General features: G+C 54.5%; 8 protein-coding genes across 8 annotated transcripts; 2 read left to right on the top strand and 6 right to left on the bottom strand.

Annotated features, from left to right (window-relative positions):
* Positions 1-91: 91 nt before the first annotated feature.
* PFLUO_LOCUS3674 (uncharacterized protein) lies at positions 92-2,323 on the bottom strand (the record flags this gene model as incomplete). Its single annotated transcript, XM_073780946.1, has 4 exons — positions 92-334; positions 419-955; positions 1,022-1,194; positions 1,882-2,323. The coding sequence occupies 4 exons, from the start codon at positions 2,321-2,323 to the stop codon at positions 92-94; spliced, it is 1,395 nt and encodes a 464-aa protein (XP_073637750.1).
* A 624-nt stretch (positions 2,324-2,947) lies between these two features.
* On the bottom strand, positions 2,948-3,400 carry PFLUO_LOCUS3673 (uncharacterized protein; the record flags this gene model as incomplete). The annotated part of the gene is made up of 3 exons (XM_073780945.1): positions 2,948-2,996; positions 3,109-3,236; positions 3,353-3,400. 3 exons carry the CDS (start codon positions 3,398-3,400, stop codon positions 2,948-2,950), a joined length of 225 nt encoding a protein of 74 aa, XP_073637749.1.
* A 460-nt stretch (positions 3,401-3,860) lies between these two features.
* PFLUO_LOCUS3672 (uncharacterized protein) lies at positions 3,861-5,130 on the top strand (the record flags this gene model as incomplete). Its single annotated transcript, XM_073780943.1, has 3 exons — positions 3,861-3,997; positions 4,186-4,744; positions 4,828-5,130. 3 exons carry the CDS (start codon positions 3,861-3,863, stop codon positions 5,128-5,130), a joined length of 999 nt encoding a protein of 332 aa, XP_073637748.1.
* A 1,321-nt stretch (positions 5,131-6,451) lies between these two features.
* Positions 6,452-9,052, bottom strand: PFLUO_LOCUS3671 (multicopy suppressor of a budding defect; the record flags this gene model as incomplete). Its single annotated transcript, XM_073780942.1, has 1 exon — positions 6,452-9,052. One exon carries the CDS (start codon positions 9,050-9,052, stop codon positions 6,452-6,454), a length of 2,601 nt encoding a protein of 866 aa, XP_073637747.1.
* Positions 9,053-10,998: 1,946 nt separating this feature from the next.
* On the bottom strand, positions 10,999-11,603 carry PFLUO_LOCUS3670 (uncharacterized protein; the record flags this gene model as incomplete). Its single annotated transcript, XM_073780941.1, has 3 exons — positions 10,999-11,112; positions 11,206-11,355; positions 11,439-11,603. The coding sequence occupies 3 exons, from the start codon at positions 11,601-11,603 to the stop codon at positions 10,999-11,001; spliced, it is 429 nt and encodes a 142-aa protein (XP_073637746.1).
* A 644-nt stretch (positions 11,604-12,247) lies between these two features.
* PFLUO_LOCUS3669 (uncharacterized protein) lies at positions 12,248-13,495 on the bottom strand (the record flags this gene model as incomplete). Its single annotated transcript, XM_073780940.1, has 1 exon — positions 12,248-13,495. The coding sequence occupies one exon, from the start codon at positions 13,493-13,495 to the stop codon at positions 12,248-12,250; it is 1,248 nt and encodes a 415-aa protein (XP_073637745.1).
* Positions 13,496-15,087: 1,592 nt separating this feature from the next.
* Positions 15,088-17,067, top strand: PFLUO_LOCUS3668 (uncharacterized protein; the record flags this gene model as incomplete). Its single annotated transcript, XM_073780939.1, has 4 exons — positions 15,088-15,262; positions 15,336-15,633; positions 15,706-15,847; positions 15,907-17,067. 4 exons carry the CDS (start codon positions 15,088-15,090, stop codon positions 17,065-17,067), a joined length of 1,776 nt encoding a protein of 591 aa, XP_073637744.1.
* A 334-nt stretch (positions 17,068-17,401) lies between these two features.
* Positions 17,402-19,495, bottom strand: PFLUO_LOCUS3667 (uncharacterized protein; the record flags this gene model as incomplete). The annotated part of the gene is made up of 1 exon (XM_073780938.1): positions 17,402-19,495. One exon carries the CDS (start codon positions 19,493-19,495, stop codon positions 17,402-17,404), a length of 2,094 nt encoding a protein of 697 aa, XP_073637743.1.
* Between the last annotated feature and the right edge of the window lie 260 nt (positions 19,496-19,755).

Below are 19,755 nucleotides of genomic sequence, written 5' to 3'. Positions count from 1 at the left end.
ACGCGGATCGGCGGGGTCGCTTTCGGGGAATTGGAGAAGCAGACAGTCTATTCTCCTGTATACCTAGTAGTAGTTACTACGACTCTTATCTCTATGTACTCTTCCAAAACGCCATATCCTTCAACTCGTCAATCGAAACAGATGCCGTCTGCGTGCGAGGAAACCGGGCATCAACCGTGGCTGTGGCGGATGGCTCCGCCAATGTCAGATAATGCAACGACGAGATACCCGCTTTGTCGAGGAAGTCCAGCACGCGGTGGAAATTCAAGCCGACCTGGTCAATGCCGTGGCTATCGTCCGAGAGACAGAACCGGCCACCACGCGCCACAAATTCCTGTCATTCCAATATTAACGAAGCCCCAAGAAAAGAAAGGCCGAAAAAAAAAGACCCGAGAGAGAGGAACTGAGCAAAACTCACCTTACAGATCTCCGCCTTCGGATACGGCTCACTCATCCCCTTCCGGATCGCAGCCGAGTTCAACTCAATGAGTCCACCGTACTCAGCAATGAAATCCAGATTCCGCAGGATCCGGGTCCAAACCCCCGGAAAGGACATAAAGCTGCGCTCCATGTCATCACTCTTCAAGCGAATCAGGTCAAAATGCCCCACAACGAGCGGCCGCAGCTTGCGTAGCATATCGAACTGGGCATCGAAGTAATCTTCAAACAGGCGCTCGTCGGTGCCCCCGGCCCGCTGCCGCGCCTGCTCGTACATGGGTCTGTCGTAGTCAATTGGCACGGTGTGCGTGTGATGCACGGAGCCGACGAAGAATTCAAAGGGGAATTTGGAAAGGGAGCGCGAGATGAGGTCCTCTGACGACGGCCGGATCCAGTCGCATTCGAAGCCGATGATGATCTGGATCTGGGAGGCGTATTTTGTGCGCAGGCGCACGGCTTCGGTCCAGTAGGCTGCTTCGTTGGATGCGTGCCATGATTCTGTGTTGCCGGCCTCGATCTGTGATTGTTGTTAATAATGCCCGACATGGAAATATTCTGAGATGGGTGGCGTTGGTGGGCGTACTTCTTCCGGGTAGAAATCCTCTTTGCCGCGGGGCATATGTTCGGTTAGGCAGAAGGTGTGCATCTTTTGGGCGATGGCGGTCTGGATCATCTCCTCCGTTGAGTTTTGGGCATGTCCTGGGCAGAACTGGCCCGAATGGCTGTGGTGTGAGAATGGCATGGCGGGTGTGAGGTCTGTGAGAGGTGTTAGCAATGGGTTAAGCAGTTGCAGTAGGTGCTGTCTGGGTGGGCAGAACATATAGAGCCCTGATATACATCCAAAGTTCACAACATACCTAGTCTGCTGGTCTATAAGAGTCTTGACATGGATGGCGATATGTAATGAGGTTGATAGTCGAAGTCATGGCAGAAAAGCGATAAGGAAGAATCGGGGTCCGATATGAGCCCGGTGGGACGGACGGGACGAGGTCCCAACATTTGCTATTTACATACAGCTGTTCCCACTCAATATCATGCTAACCCCTAAACTAAATTCTGATCTAGATGGCAGGCTTCGCCTACGATAGCATTCTAACAGGTCGGAGCATCAACGACACTGCACATCCTCACACCTAAGATCCGGTCTTGGCGGAAATTGCGAGAGCTATATCGCAACATAGCCCAGACGCACCGGCGTGCTTTAGACAAAGTCGAGAGCCAGTTCCTGCAAGAATTCCGCGCGGTGAGCCGTGATCCAAGTCCGCCGTCGTCAAAGCGGCACACCCGGGCGCAGGATATAGATCGGTCGCAGAAGCCCAGTCCCAGCCATATAGCTTCCAAGCAACAAAGTAGATATAGTTATCCCAACCCCCAAAACCTCTCATCCAGCAGCCAAAACAGTCGCAACCACATACTCCCCATCATGCGAAATAGACAACCTACCCACCCTATCCTCCATCCCCCCAACATCAAGAAACACAATCTCCGGCCTCGAACTCTTCCCGTTCTTCACGGACATCCTCTCACTATCCTCCTGCTCAGCCCGTACCATAACATCCTTCCACCCAATCGACCCCGCTCCGCCGGCGGTGGGGGTAGCTTTGCGCGCGGCCTCTTTCGCAGCGAAGCGGCCAGCCAGCCAACGTATCATGTCTGGTGTTATGGTCGGAGTTTGGCGTTGAGGTTGAGAAGGGAGGGATTCGCTGGTGTAGGACGGAGGGAGCGTGAAGCGGGTGGTGAATTCGTGCTGTTCTTGGGCGCAGAGGATACGCCGCGTGAAACGCGTGAGGTAGTTGCCGGGTCGGTTTATGAGGCGGGCGATTCGTGGGATGTGTACGATGTCGGTGCCGATGTGGAGGGCGAGGGGGAAGGGGAGGGGTTTCATTGTTGCATGAAGATGTTGCAACTCGTCTCTTCCGGATAAGGCGTTCTCGGAGAGGACAGTGTGGTGTGGTTGGTGGTGGTTGAGGTAGGTGAAGGTTAGGAAGTGGAAGGGGAAGGTCGAAGAAGGCGAGTTGGGAAGTTTCCAGCGCGTGACGCGATCGCGCCAGGGCTTGGATAATTCGAGAAACGCACTCAATGGCTTTACCAGCTGTCCTTGTCTACAGCTGCGGTAAGCTACGCACCCAATTAATTACCTGCCAGGGTCTGCTACAAGCTCAGAGCAACACCCCGAGCGGTCCCAAAAGCCACACCCGACGATTAAACCCCAGATCAAACAAGGTCAAAACAAACATTGTTTTTCTATGCAGCGTACAAGGCCCCCCTATGTACAAACCAAGAAGAAAACATCCGACATCCTCTCACCCAGTCTAGTCCGCTCAGTTTCTTGTCTGTGTGACACAGGACGTCCGGGACAGGAGAAAGAGAAACACAGCTTATCGAGTGTTGGTTATCGGATTGCAAGCGCATCTAACGGAACAGGACAGGACAGGTGAGACTTGGCTCATGCTCAACCTCCGAGGGCCTGCTCTATCGAAATCAACCATCTCGGGAGGGGGTTGGTGTTCTAGTTGCTGGGTTTCTTCTCGCCGCCATCGACTTCCTTCATGAATTGTCTGTCCGGGGGATATGGTGTTAGCAATATTTTTCATTTGGTGGCTGTGTGGGTATAGCTTTGCGGGACTGTGTTGGGTCGGGGTTTGTTGTGTTGATAGAGGATGCACGCACTGGATGAACTGCTCCTCATCCTTGGAGGAGGCGCTGATCGGGGGACCTTGGGCGGTCTTGGGCTTGTCACCGCCGCCCATGGCGAGCCAGGCGCCGGCGAACATGGTGCCGAGAGTGGCCATGGAGAGCTGTTGCGCGGGCAATTGGTTAGTTGGAGGTTGCTTTCCAAAGAGGAGAAGATTGAGAGACAGGAATGATGGCTGGACAGTCAGGGGGCAATGGCGATGTTGGAGACGGAACTTACGACGTGGGAGCCGACCTTCTTGCCGGCAATCTGGTAGTAAACGACCATGTTGGAGGAGTGGGATTGGAGTGAGTTTGGACACGACGATTGGGGAAGTTCAGGGCGGATGCAGAGATGGTCAAGTCAGGTGCTGAGTCAGGTGCTTGGTCAGGTGACCATCCGAGTTGGCCCGGTGTCACGTGAGAGTTGAAGCTAATCAACAAGTTGAGAGCAAGTGTATGTCCTAGATTCGATAGATGTGAAGAAAGAATGTGAAGCGTAAGAGAGAATGGTGTTTATGGAGTATGAAATAGGATAGTTGTTGCATCCCGTGTTCCTCAGATCCAACCCCAAGGAGGCTCGTTATCGAACCTCGGAGAGTGACCTGCTTCCCGCGCGCACTGTGCACGGTATACTTCGGCTAGGCCCTGCGGTTAACATGCCACCGTAATAATCTTGTTTCCTCACCCTCTCTTCTCTCACTCTCACTCTCACCCTTACTCTCTTCCATTCCCTCCCTGCCCACACCATGTTCTGGGGCAGCAGCAACAATAGCAACAAAGAACAACCAAAGTCCAACCCGGACGAACCCTCAGCAGCAGCAGACAAGAAGCCGCCCGCGCACGACCGCGACGAGGGCTTTTACGATGACCTCTACTCCTCCTAGTACGTGCCACTTGCTTCCTTCTCCCAACCCGGGTTGCCCGCGTGCCCCAAGTGGAGAAAGAGAGAGCGGGCGCAAGACACCCACCCTTGACAGCACTTCCCCGGGCCACCAACGGCCACCTCCGCAATCCGCGCAAATATAGCTAAATCCACACCCCCAAGCTAACAAAAAAAACCTATCATCATAGCTCGGTCGACTCTACCGAAACCCCCTACCGCTACGCCGCGTACACCAACCGCCTCCGGACAATCCTCCTCTCCGCACACCGCTATGTAGCCTACACCTCAGACATCGGCGAGTCCTTCCGCCCAGTCGCACACCCATGGCTCATACGCTCCGCCTACGGCATCTCATGGGCATATCTGCTCGGAGACGTAGGACACGAAGGGTACAAGGCGTACCTGCGCAATCGGCGCGCGCTGGCCCCGCCAGGCGACGCGTATAAAGATGCGAGCGAAGGCGAGATTAGTTCCCAGGGACGAATCCTCCAAGGCATGGCGACGGGAAATCTGGGCGGGCCGTTGAACCCCCAAACCCAAGCCAATGGGAAAGAGCTTGTCCCGTGGCCGACGGCGCAGATCCCGCTCGCGGAGGATTATCGCTTAATTATGGCGAAGCGCGCGATCTTTCAGGGTCTTGCCTCTATGGGATTGCCGGCGTTCACGATCCATAGCGTGGTGAAGTATTCGGGGAAAATGGTGAAGAATATGAAGAATACGATGCTGCGCACTTGGTCTCCTATCGGGGTGAGTTTGATCTTTCCTCTCGCGCTGCTCCCCTTTTTATACACTTATATGCATGACCTGGTATACTATCCAACTACCTCAAGGACAAAGCTAACCTCTCCAAGCTCGGCCTCGCCGTGGTACCCTTCCTCCCCTACTTCTTCGACGAGCCCGTCGAAGAAGCGGTGGAATGGACTTTCCGCACCGCTCTGCGGGCCTATGGCGGCGAAGCGGCCGTGCGCTCGTTGCCGGCTAGTGCACACGACACCGACAGCCATGAGAGCGAAAAGGTTAGTCACGCGGCTCTTCTCCCGTGGGAGGAGTACAAGGCTGAGCGCGAGCGGGCACGGCAGGTGCGCAAGGAGCGAGGTGGTGAGGACGCTGCTGGAAAGGAGAAGAAGGATTGAGTACTCCTCTCCCTTTTCTTTGTGTGAATTTAGCATCTACACTAGAGGTTGTTGGTGTTACCCGTCCTCTCCCATCTTTCATATATTCTGTACATATACTTTTACTCCCCTTCCTCAACATCGTCTGCACTCTTCATACCTTTTCTTCATTTTGGTGCCCTTCTGCTCTGCTATCATCTCTACAACATATACTATGCAGATATACAAAAGTAGGAAAGAGAAATAACGAGAAGATTTCCATACTTGGTTTTCCCCATGACCAAATTAAAAAGCGAGATGCAAGACATGATGCGACTTGAGTGGGATCCCCCTTGATTCGGCTCAGATATTAATAAATAGCTTACGCCAATCTGCTTTGATTGAACAAGGTGAAGAGGGGACAATTGCAGGATCAAAAATGCGGAGTAAGTGCGACGACAGCTCCGCTGGTGCTACGCACTTGTGCAAGATGGAGGGACATGCAGTGCGGGCGAGGTTCACAGTACGCCCACTACAATCCTGCGATACAAAGCAACTAATTTTTAAAAAGATTTTATCATCTCATTCACTACCATAGCATCTAACCGAGGCCCCAAAAAGGGTCTCGCAAAGACGCAATAGACAACACAACACATCTGTACAAAGACAAGATTACAACAACACAACAAAATCACAACAGGATAAGAAAAACAACGCGAAACAGGGATAGGGGAGAGAGCGTATATGTAAGAGGAGGAACGGAGAACATCGACTTCGTCAAGGAACCCGGCCATCCCAACCATTAAGGTGGTGTTTGTTTGTGAGCAAGATGCAAAAAAAATATGCAAACTTCCAGCCACGGAGTATATGACCAATTCAAAATGAATTCCCCTCTGATTTGACCTGACCGGAAGCCAGAAAAATCGTCGGGAAGAAGAGTGAATGGGATAATAAACAAAAGGGGGAATAAATGAAGATGAAAAAAAAAATCAGTACACACGCAGCGCGGCAGTTTTGGGTGTCGTCGCTCGGAGTATCAAGAAGAGAAAAGCGAAAAACATAAACGCCCACAGGAATGGCCGCTCAAAGGTTTCCACAGGGAGAAGAAGAGGAGAACGTGATATATGACATGTGTATGTTCCCTTGGACGGGATGATGAACCAAGAAGAAGAAGAAAAGATATATCCAAGGGAGGCTTTTGTGCATTTTCCTACTCTTGTCCGCGCCGGAAGCGAAGCGCGGAGTAGCGAGGGTGCCCTCGTGGGGTGGCGTGTCCTCCGCACACGCAAGCAGGAACGGGAAAAAAAGAGCAGGTGTGAGAGAAGCCAGGAGAGACAAAGCAACGCGAGTCGAGCACAATCGTCTAGTTCCAGCCCAGAGAGTTCTCGGCCATCACTGGCGCGCTGATCATCTGGCCTGAGCGGCCGCTTCCAGCCTGGCTACCAGACATGCGAGCACCGGCCGCGAAGACCGAGCCAGCGGCGGAACCACCCTGGCTCATCTGCTCGACGGTAGAGGCAGAGCGGCGGTGCAGCTGGCGTCTCTGGCGGTAGCGGCGGGCAAGCCAGAACATACCGGCGCCGTAGGCGGCAGCACCGGCGACAACACCACAGCCAATGCCAACGGAGCTGACCTTGGTCTTGGAGCTGGAGGCGGAACCACCGTTAGTGTTGCTGTCGCTGTTGCCGTTCGAGTTGTCGCTGTTATCGCCGGAGCCGCTGGTGCCAGAGCCGGTGCTGGAGGAGCCCTCCTGGCCCACAATGAGAGGGATGGTCGGGTCGATCATGGAGAAGAGAGTCTTGACGGGCTCGCTGGGCTGGTTGTACAGACGGGAGTTCGGGTTGTGCAGCTCCTTGCGCAGCTGGTCGACGTAGCGGCGCTGAATGTAGGCCATTGCTAGTGTCGCGTTGTAGCCGGTCGTCTTCCATGAGTAGTAAGGCTCTAGAGCGAACATGGTCACCTGTGTCTGGAGAATCGACAGAGCATGCTCCAGACCCTCGGGAACATACTGGAAGATCTGAGCCGAGGACATCGAGGTAGTCGCCACGAAGCTCCATGGGAGCTCCTGGTTGAAACCCAGCTGGATGAGCACCGAGTTCTCCGGTGGGCTGCTGACTTCAGATCCGGGGGAAATAGAGCCCGGGAGGGCCGTGGGCTCGTGATCATTGTCCGTCGAGGTGGGGTTGTTGTTGTCCTCGGTGTGAGTCGGCTTGGGCTGGTGCAAAATGCTAGGACCAACCCAGTCGTTGCTGCTGGTAGTTTGATCGGTGGGCTTGAGCGTGGTCTCCGGCTCCTTGGTGGTGGTGGTGGTGGTGGTAGTGGTGGTGGTGGTGGTGATTGCGGACGTAGTCGTCGCAGATTCGGCGGCTGTGTTTGTCGGCGTGGGTGTCGAAGTCCCAGAAGTAGTGCCAGAGCCGGCACCGCCGGGATGGATCGAACCAGAGGGGAATGGCACTTTGCCTGTGGTGGTGGGCATGCCCGTAGCGGACGAGGGACCAGGGATGGTGCTGCTGCCACTGCTGCCACTGCTGCTGCCGCCGTCGCCGCCGCTGCCAGGAAGAGATGGCGTGGGAATCACGAGGCCAGTGGTGGTAGCGTTCGACGTGCTGGAACCCAATCCGAGCATAGACTCAATGGGTGCAAGCGGGTTGATCGCGGTGGTGGTTGTGGTGGTAGTAGCCGCAGGAACGCTCACAGGAATCGTGGGGTTTGTCGTGGTGGTGGTGGTGGTAGTGGTGGTGGTCTTACCACCGAGACCGAGGTCACTGCCCACGCCACCCAAGACGGAGCCCAAGCCGGATCCCAGGCCGCCCAGCAACCCACCATCCGTCGTTGTAGTCGTGGTGGTAGTTGTATCCTTGCCATCTTTACCACCCTTGGTCTTGCCGCCATTGCCCACTTCGGTGGGCTTGGAGGCGGCGTCCTTGGTGGTTGTAGTGGTGGTCTTACCACCGAGACCGAGGTCGCTGCCCACTCCACCCAAGACGGAGCCCAAGCCGGATCCCAGGCCGCCCAGCAACCCACCATCCGTCGTTGTCGTCGTGGTGGTAGTTGTATCCTTGCCATCTTTACCGCCCTTGCCCACTTCGGTGGGCTTGGAGGCGGCGTCCTTGGTGGTGGTAGTGGTGGTCTTACCACCGAGACCGAGGTCGCTGCCCACTCCACCCAAGACGGAGCCCAAGCCTGATCCTAGGCCGCCCAGCAACCCACCATCCGTCGTTGTCGTCGTGGTGGTAGTTGTATCCTTGCCATCTTTACCACCCTTGGTCTTGCCGCCATTGCCCTTCTGGGACACTTCGGTGGGCTTGGAGGCGGCGTCCTGGGTGGTCGTAGTGGTGGTGGAATCTCCACCAAGAATCTGGCCGGCCAAAGAAGAGATCTCACCCAGAATACCACCACCACCACCATTAGCAGACTCGCTGGTGGTCGCAGAAGTGGTCTCGGTGTCGGCGGTCTGCTTCTTCTCGGTAGGTTCCGCGGGCTTCTTCTTCTTCTCGGTTTCGGTGGGCTCAGCCTTAGCAGGCTTGGCCTTGGCGGGCTTGTCTTTGGCGGCAGCTGCCGTGGTCTTGGTGACATGGACCTCGGTGCGCGGAGCAGCAACCTGAGTACCTAGGTGTGTAGCACCAGTGATGGTATGCGTGTGACCCTTGCGGTCAACGGATTCCGTCACGTCGATGATCACGACTCGGTCCTGTTTGCCGTTGCCATTACCGTTGTTGTTGTTGTTCTCGGTAGTGGGTGCGGGCTGGTTGTTCCCGCCCAGCAGCCAGCTTTCGATGTTACCTGGCTCTAGCCAAGGGTTCTGCTGGCTGTGGCTGCCAGTCTGGATGGCTCTCTTGATCTCCTTGGGGAAGTAGTACTTGGGACGGTCGGTGTGGACCGGCGGCTCTTCCTCAGCGACGGCGAGCTTGAAGCCCCCGAGGGCGAGGAAGGCTGCGAAAGCAGACCAGGTTCCGGAACGCATTATGTTGGATGAAGTAAATCCGCTAAAATGTCATAAAAATCCCGTCAGGAGGTCTCTCGAATCGACGAATCGACTCTTAATTTGAAAACGAGTGGAAAGGGGGTTTGTCGGTCCCCAAAAAATAGAACGATGAATAAAAAGAAGCGAGTGTGTTGTTGGTCACAAAAAGCAGCTGTAAGGAATGAACGACGGCCTTTTGAGGCAAAGATGTCAGGCTGGAGGGATTGATTGAAGCGATCAAAGAACCGGGAGATTGCAATCGGGTTCGATGCCAGGGGAATCGGAGAAATCGACTTGTTCCCAGTGCCGAGTCGAAGAGGGAATCAACGACGACAGGCGAAAGCACGACGAAGCATGAAAAGAAAGGAAAGGAACGAATGAGTTGGAGTCGAAAGGAGTGTGAGCAAGAGGAGACGCCCAGGGGCAAGGGCGATGGGGGCTGTGGAACACGTGTGGGCGAGGGACCGTCAACACGGGGTATGGTATGGTCACGGTATTGTGCACACGCACCGGTCGGCCGTGCCTGACCAGGTTGCATGGCGGGAAATTGCAGTCCTGCCGCCCGGGGTTTTTGTGTCTCCCAGGCCGTACGTAGTAGTTCCCCAGTGCTTATTTTCTCAGTTCATCTTCTTTCGTCTCTTCTACCGTCGTTCTGTTCTGTCCTCCCCGGTGGCTATTTTTGACTCTATTGTAATTCGTATCTGCCCAGTCCATGCTGGGCGTGCTCATCGCAATTACGCTAGCGATTGCCCAGTTCGCGCCGTCGCAAGATCTAGACCAACGGCGTCCAGGCAGTGGATCCAATGTGGCCCCGGCGTGTACCTGGCTGTGGTGTTAGTCACCCGCAGTGCGTGCCCGTATTCTGTTTCGTGTATCGCACTAACCCCTTCCGCGTTGGTGGCTTTGCGCTTGGATCGCTCGCCTAACGCAGGCGGGCAATCGATCAACAATGAGCGTCCCTTGGGCTCCCTCGCAGGGGCCTTTCGGGCGTGCTGGCTTGCCGTGCCTTTCCTGTCGTACAGACTAACAACCAACAAAACCGGGTGCGGGAGGGAGGCGGCGGAACTAGTAGTTGTCCGAGCTAACTACTTCTGCCACGCCGTCATGATCTCGAGACCTCGGGGTAGTGGACCAAGTAGTCCAGTGTCGGATGCTCCAACAGAAGTTCGTTCCAACGCATCCAACAATTATCACAGGCCACGTGCCTGATCGGAATGCGATGGCAGCTGTCGTCATCTTCGTCATCATTCCCACATTGCTGTCTGCCTGACAGGCGATGATGCGATTGAAGGCGAGGACAGGAATGCTCGGCTACTTTGCTCTCGGCCATTGGCCATTAGGGAGACCCTTTTCGCCTCTGTGCGCCCCGGAGGAACCCTTCTGTCTGAGCGGCTCTGGGATCAGCCGCGGCGATCCTTTTTTCCTTTTCGGTCTGCGGTACATACTAGTGTGTGTAGCTGCTGAGAAAACGGCCGTCGGGATCAGGATCGATCTGCTATACAGCCACAGCCGCATGTCTCTCGGGAAATTACCGCAGGGCTTGAGTGCAGACGGACGGCAGGCGGATGAGTGATCCGGTGGTGTCGCACGACCCTAGGGAGGCTGAGAAATTTGGCCCCGGGGCCAGACCAGTCCTTGGCCATCATCCCCGTTCTTTTGTTCTGTCGCGACATCCCATCTATCATTCTTTCGACTCCCTACACTATTATCATCCCTATACTCATCGACGGTATAATACCAAGCTAATCGGTTCCTGGGCTGAAGCTGTCGGCTCCACTAGAATCCATGGTTTCACCCGCGTTTCGGATCCATTTCCGCGTCACATGACCATCCACACCTTACATCCCAGGCACTGACAGAAAAGTAGTGGAGCACCGGCACATCTGGACACTGCGGCAGCGGGTCAGGGGAAATTAACGACACGAATTTTTTGAAGTGATCTCATATCATAGTCTAGAACTCCGGCCCTTGCCACCATTATTCTGTGTAACCAGTCCAGAGCACTCGATCTCCACATCCGTTCCCATCGGCAAGGATTTGACGCTTACGCAGGTCCGCACCTAGACATGCAAGGGATTGGTTAGCACCTACATAACGGTTCTTTCTGGTCTGGCCTGTATCAAAACATCAAAAGGAAAGAAAAAAGGACTGACGGGTTTCGGATCACCGAAAAAGGTCTCGTAGACGCTGTTCACGGCGGGGAAATTGGCCATGTCCGTCAGGAAGATGTTGACTTTGATTGCGTCGTGCAGGCTGGATCCGCCGGCTTCGAGGACGGCATTTAGGTTTTGTAGGATTTGTCGCTATCACCCAATGTTAGTAATTCCGTGCTGGGAACTAGTGTACCGCGGTGCAGATAGGATGGATGGATGGATGAATTGCTTACCGTTCGGTCCTGGATACTCCCCGCAACCAATTTGCCAGTGCTGGGATCTGCCCCGACCTGCCCGGAGCAGTAGACCACGTCGCCGACGATGAGGCCCTGGGACAGGAAGGGAGGTGGAAGGGGAGCCCGCTCCGTGCGGACGGCAGTGCGTGTTGCTTTGGCCATTATTTCTGTGGTTGTGGTTTTGTCTGGGGGGAGGGGTGACTCGGTTGAGGTCGGATTTGAGGGGATGCGGTGGGGTTGGTCCTCCCGACCCGCCGGCGGTGTCGGGTTAGGGTTGCGCAACGATTATATGTAGAATACTAACTAGCATGATAATGGTTTGGATATATCCGACTCGTGCTATTAGGATACCGCCAACATTTGGTTGCCAGAAAATATGGTGGTCAATTAGAGGTTCATGTAGCTAACCCGCCCTCCTCAACCAAAATATATATCCCTCCTCATCATCACCCTCTTCTACGAAAATGACCATTAGTCTATTGTTTTAACCATTTCCATCACATATAATCGGCTTTTGCTCCGAAACAGTGTTGCTGGGGTCCGAATAATATGAGCTATACTCGTTTTTGCAGCAAAAAAGGATACAATCGGCCCGGGAGTCTTTGTAAAGGGTGTAGATATTATGATAGATGTCTATGGCCTGATATGCAAATTGAAACCCTTCAACAAACGCGCTCCGAATCCCACGAGGCTTGGCAAAAGCTTGAACCCATCTGGCACCGAGTAGGCACAGTCACCAGAGATCCAGCTCGTTAGAGTACGGAGTCCATGTACACAAAGAAGCAATATGTTGGAAACTCGGCGACTCAACCGGCATGACACAGATTGAACAGGAAATAGTAGGTTTTCAGCGAGGCAGCTAGAAGCGGTTTCCGCACCCGGTCGAAAAGAGTCTTGTCGTGGAAAGTCAAGATTCGCAAAGCCCATTTGTCAATGACGGTCCGCGGGGAGCCATCAGTGAAGAACAGCCAGGTCAGCGAATCGTTGGTCAAACTGGCCGTGCGCTCCGCCCGGACAAACAAGTCCTCCTCAAAGATCTTGATCTGTGCCGGAAGCTGAGTGGCGGGCTGAGGGGAGCTGGCGGCCATGATAATAGCCCGAGACAGCATCAGCGCATCTTGCATTCCCAAATTAACCCCCTCGCCGGCAAAGGGTGTCATGACATGCGCGGCATCACCAATCAAAGTCACGCCCGGACGGTTCTCCCAGCGCCAGCCGACAGGGAGCATGTAGAGTGAGCGAGCCTCCGGATCCTGGGCGTGGCGGATGAAGTTGAGCAGCTCGGGATGCCAATCATGAAATTTATCAGTGAGATGTTTTCTGACGGCTTCCATGTCGTGGACATCAAAAGGGAGCTTCTCCATCCAGTCTTCCGGGAGTGTGCACCAGACACCAATATTTAGACTGCCATCGCCAATCTGTTGGCTCATGATAGTGCACCCATCAGAGTATGAGAAGAGGGATCCTCGATTGGTGAGTTTATAGCTGTCCGGGAAAGCTTCTTTGGCATTGGGAATTGCGAATTTGAAACCGCCCATGCCCGAGTAGTTTGGCGTTTGGTCTGAGACCAACTTGCGGATTTTACTCCAGGCGCCGTCCGCGCCGACCACCAAGTCAAACCCAGACTCGGTGCCTCGGTCGAAGATCAAGTTGTGGTTTTGGTCGACTGAGCGCAGATGATGACCCCATCGGATCACCTCGGGGGGCACGGAGTCGAGAAGCATCTCACGGAGAGATCTGCGGTCTATCTCTGGACGACCGTGGGAGGAGCCTTCGGTTTCCCCGGGGAGGTTGAGGTACCTGATGAGCTTTTTGTCGCAGACGATCAACGACTCGCCGTCGTAACGGACTCTCTTCTGGAATTCATCCCAGAGACCTGCTTCTTTCACGGCGGCGAGACCAGTATCAGGATGCAGATCGAGCGATCCGCCTTGTCCGCGTGCTTCTCGAGATTGCTCGGACTCAAAGACCACCACATCGATGTTGGGTTTGTTAAGAAGGAGTCGGGCGAGGGTGAAGCCCACGGGCCCAGCACCCACGATAGCGATTCGCATTAGGGTCATTCGTCGAGTAAGTAATCTGGTGCGAAGAAATACTTTTTCGGAAGACTTATGGCCCTTTATGTATCTTTAAATGCTAACAAGGCTAAACAGCAGCCTTCGCGATTCTTACCTTAAACGGTCACTTTGATGGTGATGGTGCGGAAACGATCAGAGTCATGATTGGTCCGAGTTTCACCGGGTGGATGATCAGTTGAAGGGCTTCGCTGCACCACTAAACTGCTTTAGGTAGGCTTGATTCACTGGTCCCCAAGTTGGACGCCGAACCAACAGCGACGCGGCCGTCGGGGGCCGAGTTGGGGGCGAACAATCACATTAAGGAATATCTTGAGCCAATCATGGGCTGCGTCTGGCGTCATACTGGGTCAACAACAGGCCAGTTTCATCGCAATTGTAAACGTCTTTGGCATAGTAAAGTCGCATGGATAGCCCGAATAGGGTTCGTGGGGCGTTGGCACAGACAGGGACGGAGGTGCTTGGTTTGTCGCGCTCAATAACTGGCCCCACTTTGGTTTGTTAGAGAGTCTGTGCAGAGGCTGAGGGATATTGCAGCAGCACTGTTGCGAGTACAGGTACGTAGGGAGACTGCCAGGGAAAGTCTTACGGAAAAGTGCTCCGGGAAGAAAAAGAGAACGAGATTCTTGAATACCACACTATGTGTTGGGATGCCAGCATGGTGGATCCATGGATAAAAGTTTTGTGCAGCACTAAACTGCTTTTGGTTTGGATATTATTAGCACAGAGCGCTCATTTCGCTTACTATGCGTTCTATATTATAAATAGGATAGCTAGCTTATACTCAGAATGCCAGACTTCTTCTATCTTGCGATTTTCGACCACATCGAGAAATTACCAGTTTAATTCGGGGTGGATCGCAAACACCGCCTAAATTTGACATTACGTACTATTTAATGCTGGTAGAAAATATTTCAAGACTGAATAGCCTTTGCTTAAATATGTTGAAGTTGGGCTCTTTCAGATGTTGGTTGCTGTTTCGAGGGTGATGTAGCAAGTATATCTGTCTGCTCATGGTCCTTGGAACTCAACTATATCAAACTGCCATCGAGTCCTGAAGTTCTTTCATGGACTTCTTTTGACCATGAGTGATAGAAGGATAGAAAACGAACAGTTTTGATCCATCTTCCAGCGTATCAGCCAAGTAGTACCAACAATGGATGTGTGCTGAGATGGTGATGACTCGATAAAAAGGATACCAAAATAATCAATCTGTACTTTCAAGCTAAACACTCACAAACACTAGGATATAGGATCGAGTACTTCCGCTAAATACCAGTTTCCTCTAATGATATGTATGGTTGTCGACTGGAGCTATTCTGATATCAAGTGTAGTTCCCAACGTACAGACCTACCATCCCATCGCCAGCAAGCAGTCTCGCCAGCCTGCCCACAACAAACACTTCCCTCGCTTTCTACATCAACAAATCCCCCACACTCGTTCCTCTTTGACTCCAGACTCGCTTTCTTCATCTCCCAAGGGAAAGTATACTCTCAACCCATTTCGTTTGAACCTTTTGACACGTTCAACTCTCTTACTGCTTCGTGATATCCAGCCTTTTCCTTTCACAATGGATTCCCCCGAGAATCCATCCAAAACCCCGAGACTCACCAGCCCCAAAATCACACCCACTCAGCCCGGCCCATACGGACTGGAAGTGCACAACCTGACCGCAAAGATATTCCTCGACCGGCCCCTCAAGGATCTCGTTCCTGTGCGGTATCTGCGTATGGCAGATAGATTCTGTAAGTACTGTTTATATTCCACCATCTCCCTTCTTACTTGTACGCAAGAGAGACGCCCCACTGACAGAAACAGCCACCGTCCAACGCAAGGCTTGGATCTTCCGCACGGGCACTGATGACGCCCGCACCGTCGACCTGGAAGAGTGGTCCATAGTCGACATCCGCTACAGAGGCGTCTTCAAAACCCTCGCCAAAGTCCCCTGCTTCGACAAGGGACTCTGGGATGGCGGAAGCGAGCTGTGCCAAGTTGAGCTGGACGCGAAGAAGCCGCGCGCGCAGGCGCAGGTTATCTACGCGCTTATGAATGAGATTGGCGAGATGTTGGGGATTAAGAGGTCGATGAGTGATGGGAAGGGCCACTTCTACCTCAGGTGTGTATCATTGCCAGCCCATCGTCCGTGTTGCTTTTTGTTTGGGAGGTGAACTGATCGAGCTGTATGTAGACCGCGCCTGCTCTCTACACAGATGGAGTATTGGACCGGATACCGCGAGAAGCACAAGGACGGGCCTTTTGCGGAGGGGTTTCTGTCGCTAGACTTTGAGGGCGAGAGGTATCGCTCGCTGCCGATTCTGCCTGTGTCAGTGGTATGTCTTTCATCACACCACTCATGCCTGAATATACAAACTGACCAAAAGGCTCCCAGACAATGGAGGAGGAATCTCTTCTCTCCTGCCTCCAAGGCAAATTCAAGCTCATGCTCGGCCAACTGTTGCTTCATGTTCGACCCCTCCAACCTCCCGGCGACAAGCTGCCCGATCAAGAGATCTTTCTTTTGGGTCTGCACGGCTCGAAGCTGCATATCATGCGCGCTTTCTTCCCGGGCCAGAAGACGTCGAGTCTCTGGTGCAGACGCGAGCTTCCAGCCCCGGTACCGACTCTGCCACTGACTGCCTCGTCGCCATCCTCCCCTGCAACGCCTACGTCCTCTGCCGCGCACGTGGAGTACTTCACCCCCAACTCTACACCCGCCGCTATCTCCGAAGAAGACGAAGAGGAGGAGCAACAACCACACCAGGAAGAAGCGGAAGACGAACAGGAACGGGAACACGAAAGAGGCCGCACGCGGCACCGCAGCAACAGCACGCGCTTCTATGCGCCGCAAAACATCGAGCGTCTCCAAGCGCAACTCGCCCAAACAACTCTGAGCAGACTCGACAACGAGCCTAACCTGCGGACGTTCCGCGCACTCGCAACGCGCGAATACGACCTGTGGCAGAGCGCCGACTTCGCAGCCGCAGTACAAGCACTTGTAGCCCTGCACCTGTATCTACTGAGCGGGCAAGCGCGATGCGGCGCCCTAATGGATACATTCCGGCGACATCCATTCCCCAGCCCCGGCGGCGCAACACCCACGCATGAGGAAGAAGAAGAAGAGAACGACGAGGAGAATGAGACTGATGCGGAGGCTGAGGAGCGGGTTCAGCATGATCTGGAGATGGAAGTGCTGCGGCTTAGTGAGCTGGAGGAGCGGTTGAAGAGGGAGGAGATGGATAGGAAGCGTGAGGATGAGGAGGCCGCTAGGCTGAGGGAGGCTATGCGGTGGAGTGATGGTGATCGCATTAGTAGTCTGCAGGGGAGTAGGCAGCCGTGGTGGGATTTTGTGTGGAGAGATCGCGAGGAGGAGATGGTTCTGTTGGGGAGGGAGACGGAGAGTGGAAATGAGATGGAGATGAAGGAGAGATTGTCGGGAGAGAGGGACGGACTTGAGCGTGGGAGTGATGGTGATGAGCAGGAGAGTATGGGAATGAATGGATCCCACTCTGAGCATGATGGGGATCTGGATGCGGGCGTCGGAGATGATTGATTTCGTTTTGTTTATGTTGCTGGCGAGATCATGCCCTATCTATCACCTGGCGAGCGAATAATGTACGATACTGATGCAGGAAATGCAAATCTAATATTGTTTTTCTTTCATTCTGTCTAGTTCTAGATATGACAGCAATGCAATCCGATATCATGCAGTGAGCAACACGGCTCATGGGGTATATGATGGTATGGTATCAAGAGTCAAAAGGGAATGGGGCGCAGGAGTCAATCCCACTAAAATCAAAAACTGCGAGATCAATCGCATAACAAGAAGATCAAAAGGGTCATAAGGGGACATAAAAAACAGAAGAGCCTTGCCAGAGGTTCTTTCTTCACCGTCGGTACCGCCGCCTCTCCGACTCAAAGGCCGTAAAGGCATCGAAGCCGCGCCCGTCTGGGCCGCCGGTACGGAAGAACTCCGTTACCACTGCGAGGGCGTAGCACGAGGCTGCGGTCGCGGTGCCTGCCAGGAGCATTCGCCGAAGCGCGGTGTGAGATGTTGATGTTGAGGATGAGGATCTAGATTGCGAGAGAGTTGAAAGTTCAGCGTCATTCTTTGCAGCCGAGGCTGGTGGCCACGGGGACCAATTGGGAGGCCCACCTGTAAACACCGTTTCCTGCCTTGTGACCACTCTGCTCTTGTTGTTCTTGGGGCTGGATTGGAGTGAGTCGTGGCGGATGTGTTTGGCGATTTCGGCGTTGGCGGCCGCCACTTCGGCGAAGTGTGCGCCAGGCACGGAAGATTCGAACTTGCGGAGGACCAGGATATCGCCGCCGCCGGTGGCGATTTCGTAGCCGTCCTTTTGCAGCTGCTCCAGGTATGGCGTGAACTTGGAGAGGTTGTGAAGACGGGAGAGGACTTGGTTTGGGGTCCTGCTCTCGCCAGATCCGAAGAACGAATCGGCCTCCGAAGTCGTCACTTGCTTCGATGTGACATCATACGAGAGGATGCGATACGTGGCAGCAGCCTCGATATCCTGGACTAGAGCCTCATTTTGGGCAAGGAAGTCCCCGACGCGGTCCTCTGAGCCGTCGAACTGAAGAGGCCGGAGTTCGCGCTGCGACTCCGTGGAAGTATAGCGGGCGCGAATGGCGTTGGCGGTCAAGGCCTCGGCATTCTCGCTGGCTGCCTCGGAAAGGAACTTGGCTGCCAGTTCATCGCCGGGCATGCAATCGACGGAGACGTTGGCGTTTTTGACGGGAGAAGGTTGTGCCATGAGACCAGGCTGGAACTGTCCATCCTCCGCAGCGACGGGATCGGCGATGAACTTCGCCTCCAGTTCACTTCCCGGAGGGCAGTCAATAGAGGCACCTTCATTTTGAGCCTCGAAGGTAATCATGGCTTCGATCTCACTGCCAGGCGAGCAATCAATGCTCGAGCTGGCCTTGGTGTTCGCGTCTAGGTTCACAGAGGCGAACTGCGCCATGAACTGGGCATCCAGTTCGTTGCCGGGAGGACAGTCGACGGGGACATTGCTCGTGTTCATCTGTTGTCCGAACGCTTCCACGGGACGGCTCTGGTCTGTTGTGGCGGCGGGGTGCGACATGAACATCGCCTCCAGCTCACTGCCGGGCGCGCACTCGACGTTCGTGCGGGTGCTGAGTCCAGCGTCAAGGTTGAGCGCCTTGGCGCTCGACTGCACCTGGAAGGCTCCAAGCTGGGGCTGGTCGTTGTCGGAGCGGACAGTCTGGGAGATGAACATGGCTTCCAGTTCGCTGCCAGGGGCACAGGTGATGTTGACGTTGGGCTTCACGGACTGGTCACCGGGCACTCGGGGCTGATATTGCCCATCATTGAAGCTGGACGGGTTCGAGAGAAAAGCAGCCTCCAATTCACTGCCGGGTGGGCAATCTACGGGGTTGGCATGGACTGTGGTGATGGGCTCTGGCTGCTGCGGCTTGAAGCTGCCGGGCTGGAACTGACCGTCCTCAACCAAGGACGGATCTGACACAAACTTGGCTTCGATTTCACTACCGGGCGGGCAATCCACAACAGGTGATGATCTGGGTGCCATCCTCCCCGTGATCGGGTCATATTCGAGAGCTGATTGTTCGCCGCTCTTCGTTTGCCACAAGGAGCGGGTATCCGTGGGCTTGTTGACGAACGACTGCACGTAGCCCGACCACTTCTCATAAGCCTGGAAGGGCTCCAGTTTGCGTCCGAAGACTGCACCGACGGGATCAGCGTTCAGCGCCTCCATACGCTGGTGCATCTGCTCGCGCTCTGCCTCCCAGAAGCTGCGGGTCGCAGACAGATCGGAGAAGCTGGACCGAGATCGCCGAGTGCGGTCCTTCTGGTCACGTTGACTCCGTGCACAACGGTACATACCGCGGGAATATTGGGTTGCCACCAGCGGCGACAGGGCAGGACGGGCGTGGCGCGAGCCCGTTGACGCCGCCGCGGAGATGGCGACGGAGGAACTCATCGTGAATGTATTCCGGAAGTGTCCACAAGGTGACACTTTCAGTATAAGAGATAATTGTAGATGAAACGGAAGAAAGAATGGTCTCTATGGCAAGTCGGATAATCTAGGGATATATAACAGCGGATAGGACTAGAGTCCTCCGACACGGCGGGGAGGGAGTGGGTGATCATCCGGGGGGAACCAATCACGGGTTGCGGGGAGCCTGACTCAGCCCTCACCTGACGTCAGGCTGCCTAATGCCCCAAGTTCCGCCGAACCGC

This window comes from Penicillium psychrofluorescens, assembly GCF_964197705.1.
Source record: "Penicillium psychrofluorescens genome assembly, chromosome: 2".
NCBI lineage: Eukaryota > Fungi > Ascomycota > Eurotiomycetes > Eurotiales > Aspergillaceae > Penicillium > Penicillium psychrofluorescens.
Note: the sequence above shows the minus strand (reverse complement) of the source record. Positions and strands in the feature narration are given on the sequence as shown.